This window comes from Anabrus simplex, chromosome 5, assembly GCF_040414725.1.
Source record: "Anabrus simplex isolate iqAnaSimp1 chromosome 5, ASM4041472v1, whole genome shotgun sequence".
NCBI lineage: Eukaryota > Metazoa > Arthropoda > Insecta > Orthoptera > Tettigoniidae > Anabrus > Anabrus simplex.
This window is the reverse complement of record NC_090269.1, coordinates 77,064,797-77,088,038: the sequence shown is the minus strand read 5'-3', so window position 1 is coordinate 77,088,038 and position 23,242 is coordinate 77,064,797. Positions and strand designations below refer to the sequence as shown.

The 23,242-nt window shown below is 41.7% G+C and overlaps 1 protein-coding gene across 1 annotated transcript; it reads left to right on the top strand.

Moving 5' to 3' along the window:
* Positions 1–19,118: 19,118 nt before the first annotated feature.
* On the top strand, positions 19,119–21,016 carry LOC136874509 (uncharacterized). The gene has a single exon (XM_067148144.2). The coding sequence runs from the start codon at positions 19,182–19,184 to the stop codon at positions 20,496–20,498; it is 1,317 nt and encodes a 438-aa protein (XP_067004245.2). The 5' UTR covers positions 19,119–19,181; the 3' UTR covers positions 20,499–21,016.
* Positions 21,017–23,242: the final 2,226 nt, after the last annotated feature.

Below are 23,242 nucleotides of genomic sequence, written 5' to 3'. Positions count from 1 at the left end.
CCTTTCTTACATGTACATCTTCATTATAGTGTAATGTTACCTTCCTTTTCTTTTTTTCGAACTGTTTAAGTTGTTTTAAAAGTGTCGGCACGAACAGTGGAACGTCATGTGTGATGTTCCGGTATAAGCTTAGGTAACTAAATGCTGCCCTCGGGATAAAATTGTAATTACTGCTGGATTTCTGTTTTCAAATTTAAATGGTTTATTTTGTTATTGATTTATGTTTTAATTTGCATCTAAATTTGTTAAGTAAAGTTCAGGATTAGATTTCACTTCGCTTCTTCAGCATTGCCAATACCTTCCACTGCCTGGATATGGTTCCCAGCCGCTTCCCTGTTATTCTTTCTTAGCCGTCATGTTGGTTATCCTGTTAATATTTTCTGTGCTTAATGTGCTTATAGTTTTAATTTCGTACATATCGTCATGTCTCGTGTTAGTGTGCAACTAGGTGAATGCACAACGGTAGCAAACATTAATATTATTTTTATTATTCCTATTACTTGTAACCTTACCTTCTTAAGGGGTTACAGTACGAAAAGAGTTATCGATTGCCTGCAGAACGTCTTAAACTGTTCGGAAGCGAATCCCACGCAGTGGTTATTAATTTCATCTTAGGGATTAAGTGGAAGTCGCATTGACACTATGTATAACCCATCCATCACTTTGCACGACAATGCAAGGGAGCATATCGTCGCTGCCGGGACAAAACCTCGATGTGAAATAATTTAGCTTAGAAATATCGCCGGTAAGGTTTTGTCATCCAATATTGTCAAGGCATTCTCGCTTTTCATAACGTATGTGCTGCGGGTCAGTATATCCCCCCCAAAATGAAATGGAGTATGGCTTTTAGTGCCAGGGATGTCCGAGGACATGTCCGGCTCGTCAGGTGCAGGTCTTTTGAAATGACACCCGTTGGCAACCTGCGCGTCGTGATGAGGATAGAATGATGATGAAGACAACACATACACCCAGCCCCCGTGCCAGCGAAATTAACCAATTATGGATAAAATTCCCGACCCTCCCGGGAATCGAACCTGGGACCCCTGTGATCAAAGGCTAGCACGCTAACCATTTAGCCATGGAGCCGGACTATATCCCCAAAACTATTATCACATAGGAGGTTTTGTCTCGACAACGGCGATATAGTAGGAGCGGTGTCTGATTTGTTCAATTCCTGGAGCTGGGAAGTGTTCTAACACCCTCATACTCTTCGGATACAAGTCCCTGCCCATCAGAGGAAATGCTGGAAACCGCGATTTTAATGCACCAATCCACTGCTGCCCCATGTCTGCGCATGCGCATCTCGCGCATGCTGTGTTCCGAGTATGTCGCTCTGTCATTACGTGTGAGTGAGTGAGCGGAGCAGAAGTGTTTAATGACCAGTTGAATGCAACACAAAATGGTGCTTACGATAAAACAGCGCGTGTTCATTGTCGAGTGTTATGCGAAGCAGATTCGTGAAAAGAACTCCGCGGAACTGTTTGCTCAAGAGTTTCAGACTGGAAGTGTTTGGGCAAAATCTCCAGCAAAATCTGAAATGCAAAACTTAGTGGCAAAACTGGCGTGAAGCGGGCTCCGTAGCGTATAAAAACCGTAACTCATCATGACGTTTATATATTTGGCGACTGATTTAAACTATCCGCGGCGCTGGCCTTCTAACTCCAACTTGCCAGGTTCGATCCTGGCTCAGTCCAGTGGTATTTGAAGGTGCTCAAATACGTCAGCCTCGTGTCGGTAGATTTATTGGTACGAAATAGAACTCCTGCAGGGCAAAACTCCGGTACCTACGCATCTCCAAAAACCGTCAAAAATAGTTAGTGGGACGTGAAAACAATAACATTATTATTATTATTATTATTATTATTATTATTATTATTATTATTATTATTATTATTATTATTAACTTATCCGAGCTCGACTTTCAAAACTTCTAAATAACTGCAATGAAATATCGGGGACTTCTACGTTTTCTGCCCGGATGTTCTTCTTACCCTATAAAATAGCGGACTGTCCGTAAAATCCATGATATATGGCAATTCAATTATTTTATCAACAACAGACTTGTGACATTAGATTACAGCGATCATTCAATGATAAAGAGAGAGCGTATGGCTAGAGACGTTAATAAGCAGGCAATTTAACCCTACCACATTATTCAAGAAAGAGCCAATATTTCCAGTACCGTAGCGATTAATAGCTACAACATAAACACGCAACTGCTTACAACTGCTTAATAATAATAGTCAACTAAACATGTCGAAATTTCAATTGATTTAAGAAAAAAAATACAGCTCGTATAGAGATCATAGGATAAAATGTGTAAAATAACTTTACCACAAACAGAAGCAGCAGCCACTCGTTGATAGCTGTACCGCTTACCTGAAACAGAAGAAATACAGAATATAATGGAGGTAATTAATTGCAACGAATATTGATGCAATAGACCCTAAATAATAATAATAATAATAATAATAATAATAATAATAATAATAATAATAATAATTTATAAACAAGAATAATGCCTTTTACGGAACCTGAAACTGAAGCACTGCACGTCAGTCATACGACAAGAAGCTCTGTATGCCACGGAGTGCCTTTTATTGAACCGAAGAGGTCTGATGGAGAAACTGGAAGTAAGAGAGAGAAGAATTCTCAGGAAGATCATAGGTCCAGTAAAAAAAGATTCCATAGACGGCACAATTCTGAGCTCTACGAACATATAGAGAGGCTCTGTAATTGTGCTAGGAAAAGGAGAGCAGCTTTCTATGGCCATATAGTAAGAAATAACAAAACCAAACCAAACCCCATGGCACAACAGCCCTGAAAGGCCATTGGCCTACCAAGGGACCGCTGCTCAGCCCGAAGACTTACAGATTACGAGGTATCGTGTGGTCAGCGCACGACGGATCCTCTCGGCCGTTATTCTTGGCTTTCTAGACTGGGGCCACCATCTCACCGTCAGATGGCTCCTCAATTGTAATCACGTAGGCTGAGTGGACCAAAAACCAGCCCTCAGATCCAGGTAAAAATCCCAGGCCTGGCCAGGAATCGAACCCGGGGCCTCTTAGGCACGCTACCCCTACAGCACGGGGCCTGACCAATCGCCTGTTCATCTTCTGGCAGAACAAGAGGATTCGTACCATTTGGCTGACAGAAACTGAGGGCATTAAAAAACTAGGAATATCAGATCTTCAAGACAGACGGCCTGTACAACATACCCTGAAAGAAAACCACTGATCTCACGAAAAAACCCGGAAGAAAGGTACCGCCTGGACAGATGAGAGAAAGGAGTTACGTCGGCAGAACATGCGAGAATACTGGACAAAGGTCAAAGCCCAAATGTTGAACAAGCGTGGTCCAAGGCAGGTCCATTCGAACCAATAATAATAATAATAATAATAATAATAATAATAATAATAATAATAATAATAATAATAATAATAATAATAATAATAATAATAATAATAATAATTGTTCCGGGGTATCTGTGGAACGCAGAGGTGAAAGAAGGTGCTGGATAGAATGGGTCTAACTACAATATCAAATATTAATTTAAAACTTTAGATTAAGGTTATATTTCTTTTCAAAAAACCCAAACTTAACAACTTTTCACTTAGTGAAATAACAATGACAGTCGGACAGCCATGAAATAGTGTGATAGTATAGGGTAACATGTGTATCATAACTCCTGCAAATAAATCTAAGGCAAGAATGTTTGGTCACTGATGAAAGGAATAATCGAGATAATATTGAATAGTACTGAGATAGCGTGTAACTTCATTTATTAATTATCCCTCATTTTAATTAGTCTTACGATCAGTGGTTTTACAGTGTGAGAAAGAACGTCTCTAACAGCCTTATTCAGCAGTGAACGATTAGCTAATACCTAGGTATAATGCCTGAGTTAGCCAGTGGTCCACCAGGTATTCTGAGAGTACTTTAGGGCTCCAATTAAAACCCCTTTGTGCTCGGACTAATGGCTTCGTGGTGGTAAAAAGAGGCTCAGCGATCAATGTGCGGACGCTCGGCCCACGACTCAGTGACGTGCTCTTTGAGGCAAGTGTTAACTTAAAGAGAACCACCTGAGATGAAGTGTTAATTTGAAGTTCATATATAAAGCATATTATTATTATTATTATTATTATTATTATTATTATTATTATTATTATTATTATTATTATTATTATTATTATTATTATTATTATCTGAATCCATAGGTGAACGGTCAGTATAGCGTCCTTTGGTTTAGAGAGTCCCGGGATCGATTCCAGACCTAGTAGTGGGATTTTGGCGGAATTTGGCTAATTCCACTGCCTCACAGGCTACGTGCTTGTCTTAATACACATTTCTTCATCTTCAAAGAACACTACGTGTTCTAAACACCAAAAGAAATAAAACAAGTGATAATTATAAATATCCCACTGGCACCGAAGAGGGGACATCCGGTCGTAAAACTGTGTCAAGTTCACATTTATAACAGTTCACATCCGTAACCCACCAGGGTACTGAAAGAGCGCCAGAGAAACAAATATAATATAATATAATATAATATAATATAATATAATATAATATAATATAATATAATATAATATAATATAATATAATATAATATAATATAATATAATATAATATAATATAATATAATATAATATAATATAATATAATATATAGTTCTTCTACCGCTTTTCCCCCACATCTGTGGGATCGCGGGTACGAACTATGCCACACATGTGGATATGGCCCTTTTTCACAGCTGGATGCTCTTCCCAACACCAACCCTATTTGGAGGGATACTATTGCGTGTTTCTGTGATTCGTTATCGTGTGATACGTTGTGTGTAGATGAAAAAGACAGCCAATCAGTCCCCGAACCAGAGGAATTAATCATACGCAGTAAAATCCTTTTCCCAGCCGGGAATCGAACCTGGAGCCTTCTGTACCGAAGACTACATCAGGAAACACGGTTAGTAGGCAGTACAATGTTTAACATAAACAAAATAACGTGGAAATACCCAGATGGAAATGTTTTAAACCAAACTGACCACATCCTTATAGATGCTAGGCACATGTGTAACTTGATGAATGTTATAAGTTATACGGCGGGGCCAATGTCAGAAGTCATATTTTATCGAATATGAGAAAGGTAAACGTGTTTGAGAAAGAGGTTCAATTGCAACAGACCGAAGGAGCCACACGTTGCTCTCAGATATGCTGATAATAATAATAATAATAATAATAATAATAATAATAATAATAATAATAATAATAATAATAATAATAATAATAATAATAATAATAATAATAATAATGTCCGACTCGTTGGCTGAATGGTCAGCGTACAGGCCTTCGGTTCAGAGGGTCCCGGGTTCGATTCCCGGCCGGGTCAGGGATTTTAACCTTCATTGGAAAATTCCAGTGGCCCGGGGGCTGGGTGTTTGTGCTGTCCCCAACATCCCTGCAACTCACACACAACACATAACACTATCCTCCACCACAATAATACGCAGTTACGTACACATGGCAGATGCCGCCCACCCACATCGGAGGGTCTGCCTTACAAGGGCTGCACCCGGCTAGAAATAGCCACACGAAATAATAATAATAATAATAATAATGATTTTACGTCCCACTAACTATATTTTTACGGTTTTTGGAGACACAGAGGTACCGGAATGTTGTCCCTCAGAAGTTCTTTAACATATCTGCAAATCTGCCGACACGAGTCTGACGTATTTGAGCACCTCCAAATACCACTGGACTGAGCCAGGATCGAACCTGACGAGTTGGGCTCAGAAGGCCAGGGCTCTACCGTCCAGAGCTACTCAGCCCGGCCAGATATGTAGGCGAACTTAACCAGGGTCTGACAGACCTCCCTGATAGTGAGAGTATTAGTGAGGCCTAGGAGAATCTCATAGATGCACTAACAAATTAATACTGAAGATAAAGTCTCAAGTCAGACTTTACAATTTGTTTGATGAGGATTGTGAGCAGCTGACAGCCCTTAAAAATATTGCTTATAGGAGGATGCAACTTTAAAACAAAAAAAGGTAAGTTGTGAAACATCAGCGTGTGGCTCGGAGGGAAGAAAATAGATTGCATAAGAAAAAGAGGGAGTATGAAAAAAAGTGAACAGACAGAGTTGGAACAGTTGAGAGGTCTTAATGAAACTCGAGCTTTCTATCAGAAATTAAATAAAAGTCGGGAAGACTTTCATCCCAGGACAATCTTGTGTAGAGATAAGGAAGGCACGATTATTAGCAGCGATTAAATGGTACTTGAAAGTTGGGCCTAACATTCTGATCAGATGTTAAATGTAAAGTTAACTGACCCTCAAAAAACCATGGCATTAGTAATGACTCCAGGAAACCTGAAAGTAAAAGTGCCAGAGTCGACCATCGAGGAAGTAGAGCTGGCTGTTAAAAAACTTAAGAACAATAACGAAGTATGCAAGCACCTACATCAGTTAATGATCCAGATTTGGATTGATGACGCAGTTTCTGAAGAGTGGAGTCTTAGTATTATATGTCCGATTCATAAGAAAGGTGATACGATGGTATACTGCAATTACAGGGAAATCAGTCTGTTATGCATCGCCTATAAGATCTTTTCCAACATTATGTTTAACAGGCTTGTGCAGTTTCCAGAAGATGCATTAGGGGACTACCAGTGTAGATTTCGTCGAGGAAGATCAATAGTGGATCAGATTTTTACCGTGCCTCATGTACTTGAAGAATATAATGAATTTGAAATAGGTACACGTCACCTCTTCATTAATTGTTGATAGGCCTATGTCAGCATTGATATAAGTAACGTTTACGCAGCAATAAAAGAATTACGATTCCAAGAAAACTGATCACACTAGTAAGAGCTACCATGGAAAACAACCGGTGTCAAATTAAGATTCAGAATTTCATCTCAAGTCCTACAACCACCAGAAATGGAGTTCGACAAGAGGACCCTTGGCTTGTCTCATCTTTAACCCTACTTTAGATAGTGATGCTGCCATTAACACCAGAGGAACTATATTCTGTAAGTCTGTCCAGGTTTTAGCATGTGGAGATAATATTGATATAATAGGAACAACGCAAAGAGAGCTATGAAAGAAGCTTTCATTCAGCTAGAAAAGGCAGCAAGAAATATGCATCCGTAAATTAATGAAACTAAACATAAGTATATGCCCGTAACGAGAAATTATATGAATGGATCTGGGCATAAATTGGTTCATATAAGTTTTTACATATTTTTACCAACCTTAGTTCATAAGTAAGTTACACAAATAACGTCAGTACGAAAATCCAGAAGCACACACTTTCTTCGAATAGGTGCCTTTATGATTTCGGGAAACATCTGAAGTCTCGACTAATAACCAAGAGAACTAAATTAATAATGTATAATGTTCTAGTGAGACACGTACTGGTATATACACCTGGAGCTGGGATATTGCCAAAATCTGATGAAAGACAGCCGAGTGTATTTGAAAGGAAAATATTAAGGTACATTCATGGGCCAGTTGAAAAACGTAGGATGTGGAGAAAACTCTTGAACTCTATGAGCTGTTTAATTAACCAGACACACTTACAACCATAAACGTCAGAAAACCGGAATGAGTTGTGTATGAACGACAACAGGTTGGTAAAGATCTTCAATTCCATGCCAGAAGGAACAAGGTAAGTTGGAAAACCTAAGCTGAGGTAGGAAGAATGTGTGAGGTAAGACATCTGGACCCTGAGAATATTCGAAATAGGAGGAGTTTGGCTGTAGGCTAAATAGAAGGGAATGACGAAAACATTTGAAGAAGGCCGAGGTGGTGGTGGTAGTGATTATTGTTTTAAGAGGAAGTACAACTAGGCAACCATCCTCTATATAACACTAATCTATCTATCTATATATATAAAAATGGATGTATGTGTGTAAATGACACATCTCCTCCTAAACCACTGGAGCAATTTCAACCAAACTTGGTACACTTATAAGTTACTATCTGGAGACGAGCACTGTGGGGGTAAGCCATCCGTAGCTCTCTTAGGGGTGGAGGGTCAGGGGGGTCAATGTATAAAAATAATTGAAAAATGTGTCGAATCCACAGTTTTCGGGGTCGCTGAGATTTTTTAAAAATCAAAGTTCAGCTCCCTTTTGGGTGGGGGGCGATGGGAAAGTGATATATAAAAATAATCCAAAATAGTGTCCAATCCATAGTTGTCAGCGTCGCTGAGATGAATAGTGAGACTCCGGATATTTTATAAGTCCAAGTTCACCCTACTTTGGAATGGGGGCAAGGGGGGAGTGATATATAAAATTAATCGAAAATAGTGTCGAATACATAGTTTTCGGGGTCGCCGAGGTGAATTGTACACTTCGGATTTTTGGTATCAGGAGACAAACCACGTGGGGGTAGCACACCCCAAGAACGCTTAGGGGCGGGGTGGGGCGAGGAGGTGAGATAAAAATATAATCGAAAGTAGTGTCGAATCCATACTTTTTGAGCTCGCTGAAATGAATAGCAACACTTCAGAATTTATTAATGCCCAAGTTCAGCCCTCTTCGTGACGGGGGGCGATGGAGGAGTGATATATAAAATTAATCGAAAATAGTGTCCAATCCATAGTTGTCGGGGTCGCTGAGATGAATAGCGAGACTCCAGATATTTAGTATCAGGAGACAAACCACGTGGGGGTAATACACCCCAGGAACCCTTAGGGGCAGGGGGGGGAGGCGAGGGGGCTGAGATATAAAAATAATCGAAAGTAGTGTTGAATCCATATTTTTCGTGGTCGCTGAGATGAATAGTGATACTCCCGAATTTTTTAAAGTCCAAGTTTAGCCTCATTCGTGGTGGGGGGCGATGGGAAAGTAATAGATAAAAATAATCCAAAATAGTGTCGAATCCATAGTTGTCGGGGTCGCTGAGATGAATACCAAGACTCCGGATATTTTATAATTCCAAGTTCACCCTACTTTGGGATGCGGGCGAGGAGGGAGTGATATAAAAAATTAATCGAACATAGTTTTTAAGTTCAGCCCCCTTCGTGGTGGGGGACAATGGGAGAGTGATATATAAAAATAATCGATAATTGTGTTGAATCCATAGTTGTCGGGGTCGCTGAGATGAATAGTGAAACTCCGGATATTTAAAAGTCAAAATTCATCCCCCTTTGTGGTGGGGGGGCAAGGGGGGATTGAGAAATAAAAATAATCGAAAATAGTGTCGAATCCATAGTTTTAGGGGTCGCTGAGATGAAAAGTAACGTTCACGAGTTTTTAAAACTCAAAGTTTAGCCCCCTTTAGGGACGGGGAGGGGGAGTGAGATATAATAATAATAGAATATACTGCCGAATCCATAGTTTTCCTGGTCGCTGAGATGAATAGTAACATTCCGGATTTTTAAAGTCCAACTTCAGCCCCCTTTGGCATAGGGGGTGAGAAAGGGTGAAAAAATAAATTGTCAAGAATGACCGAGATAACGGACGTGTGTATGTTCCAGTATGAGTTTCAAGTATGGCTTACTACGTGGAAAGCATACTGTGGGAGTAAGACGCCCCTAGAACCACTAGGGAAGCGAGTGAAATATAATCCATATTAATAAATTGTAGTCAGTTCGGCGCGATCTCCCTCTCTCTCTCTCTCTCTCTCTCTCTCTCTCTCTCTATATATATATATATATATATATATTAAGGCATAAAATGAAAACAGACGTGAGTTAATGAGACCATTCTAGGCATATTAGAATCTTACAACTTGGTACCAGAGAAGCTGATGTCTTCAGGATCCCTAGAAAATTCTAAAATTCTCATAATTCACTGAAGGGAACACGCTGGGAGTTTCAAATCTGCATAAGAACACAGTCGGTGATATTTATCCAAAACGATAACCTATAGGTTTCATGGGCTTAAAAGTTTCCTGAAAGTCCTAATATTTACCCCTCCGCAATAACATGATGGCAGCACAATCTCCCAGACGAGTTAGAAAATAGAAATTTGGCATAATTATAGCTTTTTGCCTGTAACCGACGGAAAATTTACGAGATGTTTAAACATTTAATTTTTTACCCCCGAAAAATATCGAAATATGGAGGCAATTCTAATAACGGTGCAGCCCTTCCTTCCGAGGTATTTGGTGGCTAAACGGCACGTCGTATCACAAAAAGGATGGCACAATCTCGTTTCATTTTGGAGTGATCTACAACTTTGGTCCTATGACTTTTTGTCGTATCTCTATCCGTTATACGTTAAATTTGGCTCTATTTCTGGATTTACGTAAATTTTGCACTTTGTACACGTATAATTGATGGTTGGATTCACTTATAGGAAGGATGGGATCATCAAATTCTACACGAATATTGGCCCACCCAGTAGCCATATGTGAGCCAAGTTCTATGTTTGAAGCTGTCGTATAAGTATCTGAAAAGTAATGCACTTTGTGAAAACCTTACACAAAATTCACCCTATTCAACGTTTCTAAAACAATTTTACCATTAAATAGATGAGACCGAGCTCGATAGCTGCAGTCGCTTAAGTGCGGCTAGTGTCCAGTATTCGAGAGATAGTGGGTTCGAACCCCACTGTCGGCAGCCCTGAAAATGGTATTCCGTGGTTTCCCATTTTCACACCAGGCAAATGCTGTGGCAGTACCTTAATTAAGGTTACGGCCGCTTCCTTCCCACTCCTAGGCATTTCCTATCCCTTCGTCGCCATAAGACCTATCTGTGTCGGTGCGACGTAAAAAAAAAAAAAAAAAAGAGATACGAGGAAATATCATAGGGCCAGCCATTTAGATCGCTAAATGAGGCCCGAGTCTTCTTTTCGTACAATCCGTGTTTCGATATGATGCACCGTTTAGCAGCAGTTATTCTGTAAATGAAGGTGAACATGCATATACTTCCGTATGTCGATCTACATTTATTCATTCAAGTCGATTTGTAGCGATCTAGAAGGGTTGTGTCTGACATTGTAATTAATACTTTACAAATCAATAGTGACTGTCAGCAGGAGGGCGTCTGCTGTTGTAATCTGGCAGTAGGAATGTGGTCCTCCTCCAACGCCTGTGTACCATTGTAATGAATAATTCCCTTCTCGATTTGACTAGCAGAAAGGCAAGGGAGCGTGCATTTTTTTCAAAACTCTTTTACCTGTTTCTCTTTATCATTAGATATAGGTGCCACCCTTGCAAGGGTGCCCCCGATTATAAACAAATTTACCCATCAAAATGTGACTGACGTTACGCATAGTGAATTGCGGTATACAAGTGGACCTGTCGTTATCATCACAACTCCGCAACTCGCACTTTACTTTGGAAACAACGTCTGCGGACCTCCCTACAGTATGCTTTTTCTAGGATTAACGCCAAGAGACATGCAATTAAAAAATTCTTATTCTCTTCATATACAGTAATTTACTTCGATATCCGTATACAATGTAGAATACCCTAGCGAAGCACGGGTACATTTGCTAATCAGAGATAAAACACTGACGGGATCCGACACTCCAAAAATGAAGGTATCGGCCAAAAAAAGACAAGGGCCACGAAGGGTATGCAAATGAAAGACTCCCTAGGCCTCGAGTGCTCTAATATCGTCGGGGTCGGAAAAGAACGAGAGTTGACCAGGCGAGGTCGGATAGGATAGATGAAAGTGAGGAGCCTGACACAAGTAAGGAGGCCGAGGCCCACAAGGTGCTGTCGAGCTAATGATGATGATGATGATGATGACTGACAAGTGAATGGACGCTCAACAGATGAAAATTATAGTAAATATAAATTTGATATGAGAACTGAGAATGCGCAAGTAATTTTAGATGAATACATTGAATGGAATTATTATTATTATTATTATTATTATTATTATTATTATTATTATTATTATTATTATTATTATTATTATTATTATTATTATTATTATTATTATTATTATTATTATTATGCCGAGTGGAATGGCTGTGCATGTTAACGTGTTACGGGTATGGAGTCAAGCTCTGCATTCGGCTGTCCTGTGCATGATTTTCTATGGTTTACCGATTTTTTACTTCCAGGCAATCCCGAGACAATTGCCATTCATAGGCCACAGCAGATTTCTTCCACCTCCTTACTCAAGTACGTTCACCATCATTCATTTCATCTTCACTAGGCTCCTCAACTGAGGTTGGCGTCAGGAAGGGCATTCGGCCGTAAAGACATGCCATATAATTTCACCTCAACTCATCTCCAACCCCGTATCATTATTATTGTGGATCAATGGGAGAGTCGGCCTCCAGATCCCAAGATAGTCGGGTATTTGAATGGCGGACAAAATTCCATACGATCTCGGTATGTGAAAGATCTCTGGTGATACATTTGGTGTTTACCCGACGAAATTCTTTAAAATTCAGTCATAGACACCCAAAATACAACTGAGGAGCTATCTGACGGTGAGATAGCGGCCCCGGTCTAGAAAGCCAAGAATAACGGCCGTGAGTATTCGTCGTGTCCACCACACAACATCTCATAATCTGCAGGCCTTCCGGTTTGAGCAGCGGTCGCTTGGTAGGCCAAGGCCCTTCTGGGCTGTTGTGCCATAGGGTTTGGTTTTTTTTCATAGACATCCAAGAGGGATTCCGTTTACTTTGCCATTTCGTAAACCTAGAGTAAAACGGAACGTCGAAATTGACGACCATACAGCCAGATGGCGTCAAATTAAAATGTCTGTACATGGTAAATGAGGCCATACGATTATTATTATTATTATTATTTATATAGTCAATAACAAGTCCGACTCCTTGGCTGAATGGTCAGCGTAGTGGTCTTCGGTTCAGAGGGTCCCGGGTTCGATTCCTGGCCTGTTCGGGGATTTTAATCGCTTCTGATTAATTCCTCTGGCTCGGGGACTGGGAGTTTGCGTCCGTCCCAACACTTTCCTCTTCATATTCACACAACATACTACACTACCAACCACCAGAAACACGTAATAGTGATTACGTATACATCCCTCCATATAGGGTTGGCGTCAGGAAGGGCATCTGTCCGTATAACAGGGCCAAATCGACAGGTGTGGGGGAAAAAGTGGTAGAAAAGGAAGAAAAATATCATCAATAACAAGTCGACCAGGTGGCTAAGGTCGTTAAGGCGTCAAGTCTACGTGTTTTGGCACCGTGGTTGGCCAGTTTGAGTCTCGTTGGTAGAAAAGTCTTTCACCATCAGAATGTTGGCCGGCAGAATAGGAGAGGTTCTGGTATTCAATTCTAATCACTAGTTTCCTTACCAAAAGCTTGGATGCAATTCCAAACCTCTTCGCAGCATACGACGCTTTTTTATTTTTTAATAATTTGCTTTACGTCGCACCGACACTGATAAGTCTTATGGCGACGATGGGGTAGGAAATAACTAGGAGTGGGAAGGAAGCGGCCGTGGCCTTAATTAAGGTGCAGCCCCAGCATTAGCCTGGCGTGAAAATGGGAAACCACGGAAAACCACCTTCAGGACGGCCAACAGAGGGGTTCAACCCACTATCTCGCTGATGCAAGCTCACAGCTGCGCGCCCCTAACCGCACGGCGCTGTTGATGGTGATTCGTCCGTCCGATGGAGACGTTAAGCCTTGAGCAAACCCCTTATTGTTATTCGACAGAATAAGATACCGGTTCACCCTCTCTCTACCTCGTTTTCACCATCATGACGCGCAGATCGTCCTTGGGCGTCCAACAGAATGACCTACACTAGGCGAGCCGAACATGTCCTCCGACATTCTGGACACTAAAAGTCATGCGCTAAAAAATAAATAAAATAAAAATGAAAATATATTTGTTGGAAATACATTAGTTATCGCACAGGCATTGCCTGAGAAGGCGAGGACAATCTCGTGAACGCATCTTGAATGAGAGATTCTCGACTTTTACACCCGCTAGAAGGCCTCTTGCTGTGTTTTCCTCCAGCTCTAGTTGAAGAGCGATGATAAAACGCGCCTCCACTCAGCTGTTTGTTTGGTGACTGATATACTGCTTTAGGTAGGTGGAAGGTCATAAAGATTATTAGAAGCAATTGTTTCACAACGACAGCTAATTTCTTAAGAATGTGTTTAATGAGACTTTGGCCCACATAACCGAATAAGACGTGGCCCTATCGTGGTTGGGCCACGTACCCTAACCAGTTTACCATGTTGCCACATTAGGGATATATCTGTCTACCAGCTTAATCCCCGTCATTAAACATTCCTCGTGATAACACTTTCCTGTTGTGTTGTAGTAGCGTAAAGGAGGGCTAATGATCTTTCGCTGAGGAATGATTGTGTGCTGTACTGGTACTTATCTGAGTTGTTTGTGTTATGGTGCAGGATATATGTACTCACCTTGATTGATTGATCACGATCGATTATCAGTGTGTCGGGATGAGTTGGCCCTTGTGGGTGGGGCGGTAGACTAACACACACGGCATCCCCTGTCTGTCGTAAGAGGCGACTAAAAGGGACCCCAATTTGGGAACGTGGGTTGGCGACTACGGGGCTTTTAGTTGAGTTCTGTCATTGCTCCCCCTTACTTGTGTCAGGCTCCTCACTTTCATCTATCCTATCCGACCTCCCTTGGTCAACTTATTATTTTCCGACCCCGACGGTAGAGCCCTCGAGGCCTAGGGAGTCATTAATTTTCACGCCCTTCGTGGCTCTTGTCTTTCTTTGACCGATACCTTCATTTTTCGAATTGTCGGATCCCTTCCATTTTTTCTTTCTGATTAGTGTTATATAGAGGATGGTTGCCTAGTTGTACTTCCACTTAAAACAATAATCACTACCACCACCACCACCGAGTTGCTCAGACGGTAGAGTGCTGGATTTCTAGGAACAAGTCGGTAGATTTGATCCCGGCTCACTTTGGTGGTATCCGGAAGAGCTCAAATACGTCAGCCTCGTGGCGATGTACGGTATTTACCGCCACGTGAAACAAACTCTTGCGGGATAAAATTCCGGTTCCTTGATATCACTGAAAAACTATAAAAGTTGCTTTGGGGCGTCCTCCGTGGTGTGGAGGTTAATGCGATTACCTGCCACCCTGGAGACCCGGGAACGATTCCCGGCTCTACCACGAAATTTGAAAAGTGGTACGAGGGCTAGAATGGGCTCCACTCAGCCTCGGGAGGTAAACTGAGTAGAGGGGTGGGGATCGATTCCCACCTCAGCCATCCTCGAAGTGGTTTTTCGTGGTTTCCTGCTTCTCCAGGCAAATGCCGGGATGGTACCTAACTTAAGGCCACGGCCGCTTTCTTTCTTCTTTCTTGTCTATCCCTTCCAATTTTCCCATCCCCCTACAAAGGCCCTGTTCAGCATAGCAGGTGAGGCCGCCTGGGCGAGGTACTGATCCTGCTTCCCAGTTGTATCCCCAACCCAAAATATCACACTCCAGGACACTATCCTTAAGGCGGTAAATGTGGGACCCCTCGCTGAGTCCGAGGGAAAACTAATCCTGAAGTATAAACGGATTAAGAAATAAGAAAATAAAAACAACAGCAATAATATATTTTAATTAATTAATTAACTAATTAATTTATTAATTTATTTATGTATTTATTCAACGAATGGTGTTTGGTGCTGGGAGTATCCAAGGACATTTTGGTTCACTTTGTGCTTGTGACGGCCATGGGCGACCTGCACACCTGAATGTGGGATGATGAGGTAGGGAGAGGTTGAAACCCACTGTTGGCACATTGCCTACTCCTGTCGAATAACACCAAGGGGTCTGTCAAAGCTTAACATCCCCATCCGGCGGACGAATCATCAACAGCGTCACATGCCCTCACTCCATATGAGCACTGTGGGGAGGTTTGGAATTCAGTCCAGGCCTTTGGAACGCAATTTAATGATTAGAAATTGTACACCACCCCCTCTCCTACCTGCCGGGCAACATTCTCATGGGGAATATTTCTTCCACCAACGTGACTCGAACCAGCTTACCATGGTGTCAGAGCATATGTACTTGATGCATTATCGATCATGGCCTCCCGGCGGGCTATAATAACAACAACAATAATAATGATAAAACTACCTATTGTTATTAATTCGGATCATTTAACATCTGGATAGCAAGGAAGACGGGTTGGGAGAGAATCTAGGAGGAGAGAAGAGCAGATGTATGTGAATTAGATAATTTTTTTTTTTTGCTAGGGGCTTTACGTCGCACCGACACAGATAGGTTTTATGGCGACGAAGGGATAGGAAAGGCCTAGGAGTTGGAAGGAAGCGGCCGCGGCCTTAATTAAGGTACAGCTCCAGCATTTGCCTGGTGTGAAAATGGGAAACCACGGAAAACCATTTTCAGGGCTGCCGATAGTGGGATTCGAACCTACTATCTCCCGGATGCAAGCTCACAGCCGCGCGCCTCTACACGCACGGCCGAATTAGATCAAAGGCATCTCCCTAGAGGTGCTCGCTCTACTTGATCATTACACTAATAATGGGCAAACTGATTATTCCCAAGCTCATCTGCTTTTTAGCGGAGGAATTAAATTGGTACTAATTTTCGTAGTAGATTGAATGAAAGCCTCTGGCTATATGCCTCTCCTAAAATAGTTTCCACAGCTCTAAATTCTATAATCTAGTTCCTTCTGGTTGAACCTATCATGTGCTTACCGCCTCGGTTCGACAGCTTTAACCCTGCGAGGAAGGAACGTGAGATGGAAACCAATTGAAAACCATTTCAGTAATTTAATTCAATTCACACATCGCCCCCATCCAGGTCACCGTGTTAACGTTTCACTGCTCCATGAAAGTGTTGCCATAAGACTTGTATGTGCCTGTGCGACGTAAAACTAACACCAAAAAATCCAAAATGATTCAATCAATCAACATGCAAATGCATTTTATTGATTGTTTATTTATTCATTTCATTGATTACTTATTTAGGATACTCTATTTCTTACAGGTCTATACGATAGACCTATATTTTCCACTAATAACATTAATGTTTAATACTTTAAAGAAATATAATTCGTAGAGTTATTATTATTATTATTATTATTATTATTATTATTATTATTATCACAACGTTGTGCGCAACTAAGGAACGCGATTGAATATACTTAGCAGATGAATTTGCTTTCTTCTCTTCCCAGAATCTTTTAGCTGGGCGAGTTGGCCGTGCGGTTAGGGGCACGCGGCTGTGAGCTTGCATCCGGTAGATAGTGGGTTCGAATCCACCCCACTGTCGGCAGCCCTGAATATGGTTTTCCGTGGTTTCCCATTTTCACACCAGGCAAATGCTGGGGCTGTACCTTAATTAAGCCCACGGCCGCTTCCTTCCAACTACTAGGCCTTTCCTATCCTATCGTCGCCATAAGGCCTATCTGTGTCGGTGCGACGTAAAGCCACTAGCAAAAAAACAATCTTTTTAATCCTCTCGCTGTGATTTTTCTCCCGTTCTTCCGTCCATGCAGCAGTGGTCCTCATGATGGTTTTCTTTTCTTCAGCAAAATGAAGTTTATTCACGAATGTTCTAAAGCTAGGCCTGTCTCATATCATTTCACCTGTTATGCTAATTTCTTGAAGGTTATTTTCAATTTCGATCGCCCGGTTGAGTGGCTCAGACGGTTGAGGCGCTGGCTTTCTGACCCCAACTTGGCAGGTTCATTCCTGGCTCAGTCCGGTGGTATTTGAAGGTGCTAAAACACGTCAACCTCGTATCGGTAGATTTACTGGTACGTCAAAGAACTCCTGCGGGACTAAATTCCGGCACCTCGGCCTCTCCGAAAACCGTAAAAGTAGTTAGTGGGACGTAAAGCCAATAACATTATTATTATTATTATTATTATTATTATTATTATTATTATTATTATTATTATTATTATTATTATTATTATTATTATTATTATTATTATTAAGGAAATTCTGTGCTCACTTTCAGTAATGGTACCAAGGGGACTCGGACTTACAGTACTTTCTCATGACTTTCAATATCTTCTGAGATAATGGTACTAACTTGGTTTTTTTAAATGGAACTACACTGTTTTCTACACATAGCCTTAAACCGACAAACATTACAAATTCACCACCGTGATCATTTTCAGAATTGGAAAAAGGACTTCTCGAGAAAAAGCGAAACGAAATGAAATGTCGTATGGCTTTTAGTGCCGAGATATCTCAGGATGGGTTCGTCTCGCCAGGTGTAGGTCTTTCTATTTGACGCCCGTAGGCGACCTGCGCGTCATGATGAGGATGAAATGATGATGAAGGCAACACATACACCCAGCCCCCGTGCCATTGGAATTAACCAATTAAGGTTAAAATCCCCGACACGACCGGGAATCGAACCCGGGACCCTCTGAACCGAAGGCCAGTACGCTGACCGTTCAGCCAACGAGTCGGACTCGAGAAAACGTAATGTATTCAAACGTACTCTATTTGACAGCTGGGGACTGCCCTGTTCGATTCGCGCTATGTTTGTAACATTAGCTAGCTGTCGACGTAGAGTTCCTTCACTTTCATCTGACAGATAGGTATTCCACTACTATATGCCTATTCATAAATACACTATGATAACATGTATGGTTTAGCACCTTTAATATCGCCGTAGGTAACTGGTAAATGAAAAACGGATATGCGACGAGTTCTATGAGACTATATTATTATTCTGATGTGATATCAAACCACACAACCCGAACGAGGTAGCTGCGCGGTGTGGACCATTTAGCTGTTAGCTTGCGTTCAGAATATGGTAGATTCGAACCCCACTATCGGAAGACCTGAGGATGGTTCTCCATGGTTTGCCATTTTCACACCTTTTTCACTTTAATTAAGGCCATGACAAAAACAAACTTAGTAACATTATCTCAGAAGATACAGACGCCATGAAAATGTACCGTAAGTCCACTTATGAGATCCTTGGTACCCTTACTGAAAGTGAAAACAGAATGTCGATATCTTGAACGGTTCACGAGATATTTGATGTGGACAACGTAGCTGAATAACCCTGTATATTTAATTAATTAACTCAATTGAGAGGCTAATGTGTCATTTCTATTACTCGTAACTACATCCTTATGAATCTCTACACAACAGTTTTAAACCTACTTGACAGCGATCATGGACGTTATTTACTATCTGCTTTGAAGTGAGCTTCTTCTTTAAGGACACGCCTTAGTGGTAGAGGTGGGAGAGGAGGGACTACTGTATTCCCCTCGCGCCGTGAACCTTTACACGCTGCAGTCAGCGTCTGACATTCGGCGATCCGAGAAGATGGAAGACATTCCGGTGCTGTCCAACGAGGAAGTGAGTGAAATAGTGAGACAATACGTCAAGTCTTCCAACTTCCAGGTGCTCGCTTATAGAATAGGCCCGTTAAGTGATGACATCGTTGGTTTTCTCGGAGAACATTTGCGACTAGACGTCTCGGTGGTTGCAAATAAGTCCGGTGTCGAAGAAGAATTAAACATTCATTTCTTTGTCAAAATTCTACCTAGAAATTCTTTTCATTCGAATTATGTCGTCTCTATGGGTGCATTTGAGAAGGAAGTTTTATTCTATTCGACACTTCTGAAAGATCTAAGTAAGTATCAGAAACATAATAGTGCTCTGTGTCTGGAAGATGCTACTGGTGACAATTTCTGGGCACCAGAATGCTTCCTGACTCGTCCAGATTTGATCGTGCTTGAAGATCTATCAGGTATTAATTTCAATACCTTAGACATACGAGAACCTATGGACTTCCAGCACTGTTCAGTAGCTATCCGGACTTTAGCTCGATTTCACGCATCTTCTATTATATTTGAGGAGAAAGAGACTAAGGCTTCAGGTAAAATTTGTCGCATCAATGAACTATATCCAAAGTTATTCGAAGAAAATTTGTTTGTGGATTCTGATGACAAGTTAGCTAAGGGATGGTTCCTCACAAGTATTAAAGCTATGGTTGCTTTGACGGAATTACTTCCTAAATACGGAAAAGGGCACGAGAAACATCAGCTTATAAAGGAGAAGATACCGGAAGTGTGTATGAGAATAAAAGATTTAGTGAAATCTTCAGGAAAACACCGAAATGTTGTGTGTGAGGGTGATTTATGGACAAATAATATTCTGTTTCGTTGCTGCGATGGCGAAATGCCGGTAGAAGCTCGAATTGTGGACTTTCAGTTGGTGCGCTATACACCACCAGCACACGATGTCATTTTCTTCTTGCATATGGCGACGACTCGGGATTTCCGTAAACACCACCTTGAGGAACTTTTAGAAGTGTATTATAACTCCTTGTCCTCGGAGCTGCACCGCCACGACTTGGATGCTGACGTTCTTCTCTCGTGGACTGAATTCCGGGAGAGCTGCGACTTACTCAGGGACGTGGGACGGATCATCGCTCCTGCCGATCATCAGCTGGGCGTCATGAAGAGCGACTTCATCATCCCTAACGTGGAGACCGAGGAGAAGCTGAACCGCTTCATGGTGGTCAACCGCAACGTGGTGGTATGTGACAGTTTCCGATCAGACCCTGTCTTCCGCAAGTGGATGACTGATGACCTTGAAGAACTCATTGAATGCTGCATCTTGAGTCAGAACGAGTGAATGTGGATGTTCGATACATCTTTGAAAAACTGAAACTTAAGTTCTTTAAAAAAAAAAATACTTGTAAGGAATTCAAAACAATACAGTTTTACTTCGATGAACGTTCTTTATTTGATTTTCCAGATACGTAAGTATATTATTTGAGGTGTTCTTAAAATGTATCAGGTCAACTGTTTTACAGATTTAAACCACCCTATAATGGTGAACGAATTACCTCGCTGGGGTGCTTTCAACCGCTTGCTAAATGGCATCTTTAGGAATTGACCCTGTCGACACTTTTGTGTCCATTACCAACATTGCATTTAGAAATACAGTCTTGTTCAGTGCAGTCGAATAGTTCATGTGATTTAAAATATCTCTGTTCATTGATAATGTCGTGTTTTGAACTATAGTGAGTGTTTTTTTTTCATATACTACTTGAGTGTTTGGATGTGTCTTTTAGAGTATAAAGCAGATGTGTATCCTTGTGTTGATGCCTGAGTATTCATGTCCTTTGTCTAGTAAATGGCTATCTTATATTTCAGTACATAATGCGTTCTATGTACTTCGTTTTGAAACTCCCACTGGTTTGTCGAATAATAATAATAATAATAATAATAATAATAATAATAATAATAATAATAATAATAATAATAATAATCATTATAATAACAGGGCCTTTTGTTCTGACGCCAGTTAGGCTGCCTTCGAGACAATTTCTACGCCTCGTTTTACTCTACCAGATGGCAAAATAAACAGGATTTCTCTTCAGTGACGAATGGCTGAGTTTTTAAGTTTGTCGGAACAACATGGAGCAACGCCCTTCAGATATCCGACTACCTCTGCGAGTTATGAGCTTGCGATCATGAGATTCAGGATGCCGACACTGGCACCGACTCGGAGAGCGAACCGGTTTGATTTTATCAACAGCAGGTAAGTTACAGATATCAATCTGCTAGATATTGTCTCTGGTTTGAGTTCTGTTGTTTCTGATCTGAATGTTGTCTTCTACTACATTTTCTTGAATTTTGGGCAAGTTCGTGTGTGTTTTTTTAAATATTTCAGTGTGATATACAGCTTACCTTATCGTTAAGTTCATATGATCTAACATTGCATTTTGGCGGCTCGAGTCCCGTCGATGGAAAAAAATCATAATCAGAATATTGGCCGGCAGGATAGGAGAAGTGGTGGTGTACACAATTTTTAATGACTAGATTGCATGCTAAAAGTCTGGAATCAGTTTGAAACCTCTCCTCAGTGCTCGTATGGAGTGAGGGCATATAGCGCTGCTGATGGCGATTCGTCCGTCGGTTGGAGACTTTAAGCCTTAAGCAGACTCCTTGGTTTTATTCCACAGGAGTAAGCTATGTACCGAACCAGATTTAACTTTATCCATACCTCAATATCATCATCTCACACGCAGGCGCGCAGGTCGCCCATGGCCTTCAAACAGAAAGACCTGTGAGTCGAGCATGTCCTCGGACACTCCCGGCACTAAAGGTCATACGATATCATCATCATCATCATCTGTTTACCCTCCAGGTTCGGTTTTTCCCTCGGACTTTGCGAGGGATCCTACCTCTACCGCCTCAAGGGCAGTGTCCTGGAGCTTCAGACTCTTGGTCGGGGGATACAACTGGGGAGTATGACCAGTACCTCGCCCAGGCGGCCTCGCCTGCTATGCTGAACAGGGGCCTTGTGGAGGGATGGGAAGATTGGAAGGGATAGGCAAGGAAGAGGGAAGGAAGCGGCCGTGGCCTTAAGTTAGGTACCATCCCGACATTCGCCTGGAGGAAAAGTGGGAAACCACGGGAAACTACTTCCAGGATGGCTGAGGTGGGAATCGAACCCACCTCTACTCAGTTGACCTCCCGAGGCTGACTGAACCCCGTTCCAGCCCTCGTACCACTTTTCAAATTTCGTGGCAGAGCCGGGAATCGAACCCGGGCCTCCGGGGGTGGCAGCTAATCACGCTAACCACTACACCACAGAGGCGGACGTCATACGATATACAAGTAAAAATGTGACATGTCTCTTCGTTCTAGTATTAGGGCGTGTTGTATTTTACTTTGTGCACGAGGCTGGCGCACTGAGCAGCGGTCGCTTGGTAGGCTGTTGCACCGTAGGGTTTGGTTTGGTTTTGGTTTTCTTTTACTAGCGTTTTAACTTCTCATGTCCGGCTCCATGACTAAATGGTTAGCGTGCTGGCCTTTGGTCACAGGGGTCCCGGGTTCGATTCCCGGCAGGGTCAGGAATTTTAACTATAATTGGTTAATTCTCCATGCACGGGGACTGGGTGTATGCATCGTCTTCATCATCACTTCAGCCTCATCATGACGCGCAGATCGCCTACGGGCGTCAAATCAAAAGACCTGCACCTGGTGAGCCGAAGTCTTCGGACACATCCTGGCACTAAAAGCCATACGCCATTTCATTTAATTTCACTTCTCATTAACTCGAGTCACTTTTCGCGATAGGAATGACTTAGGAATGGGGAGGAAGCGGCCGTGGTCTTAACTGAGTTAAAGTCCTAGGATTTACATGGAATGATAACGGGAAACTACGGAAAACAATCTTCGGAACGCCAACGGTGAGGCTCGAACCCAACACCTCTCAAGTGTAAGTTTACTGCTACACAGCTCGAACCACACAGCCAACTCTATCTATAGTTGTCAGTGAGTGTATGGTTGTAACCATTAGCAACTGTCATGTACTTCAGTGTTCTTTATTGTAACCCTCTCCAGCGATGTTGTAATTAAGTCTGT

What these genes read in the sequence shown, in the direction of transcription:
- LOC136874509 (XM_067148144.2), top strand. Translation starts at nt 19,182, where the DNA reads ATGGAAGACATTCCGGTGCTGTCCAACGAGGAAGTGAGTGAAATAGTG.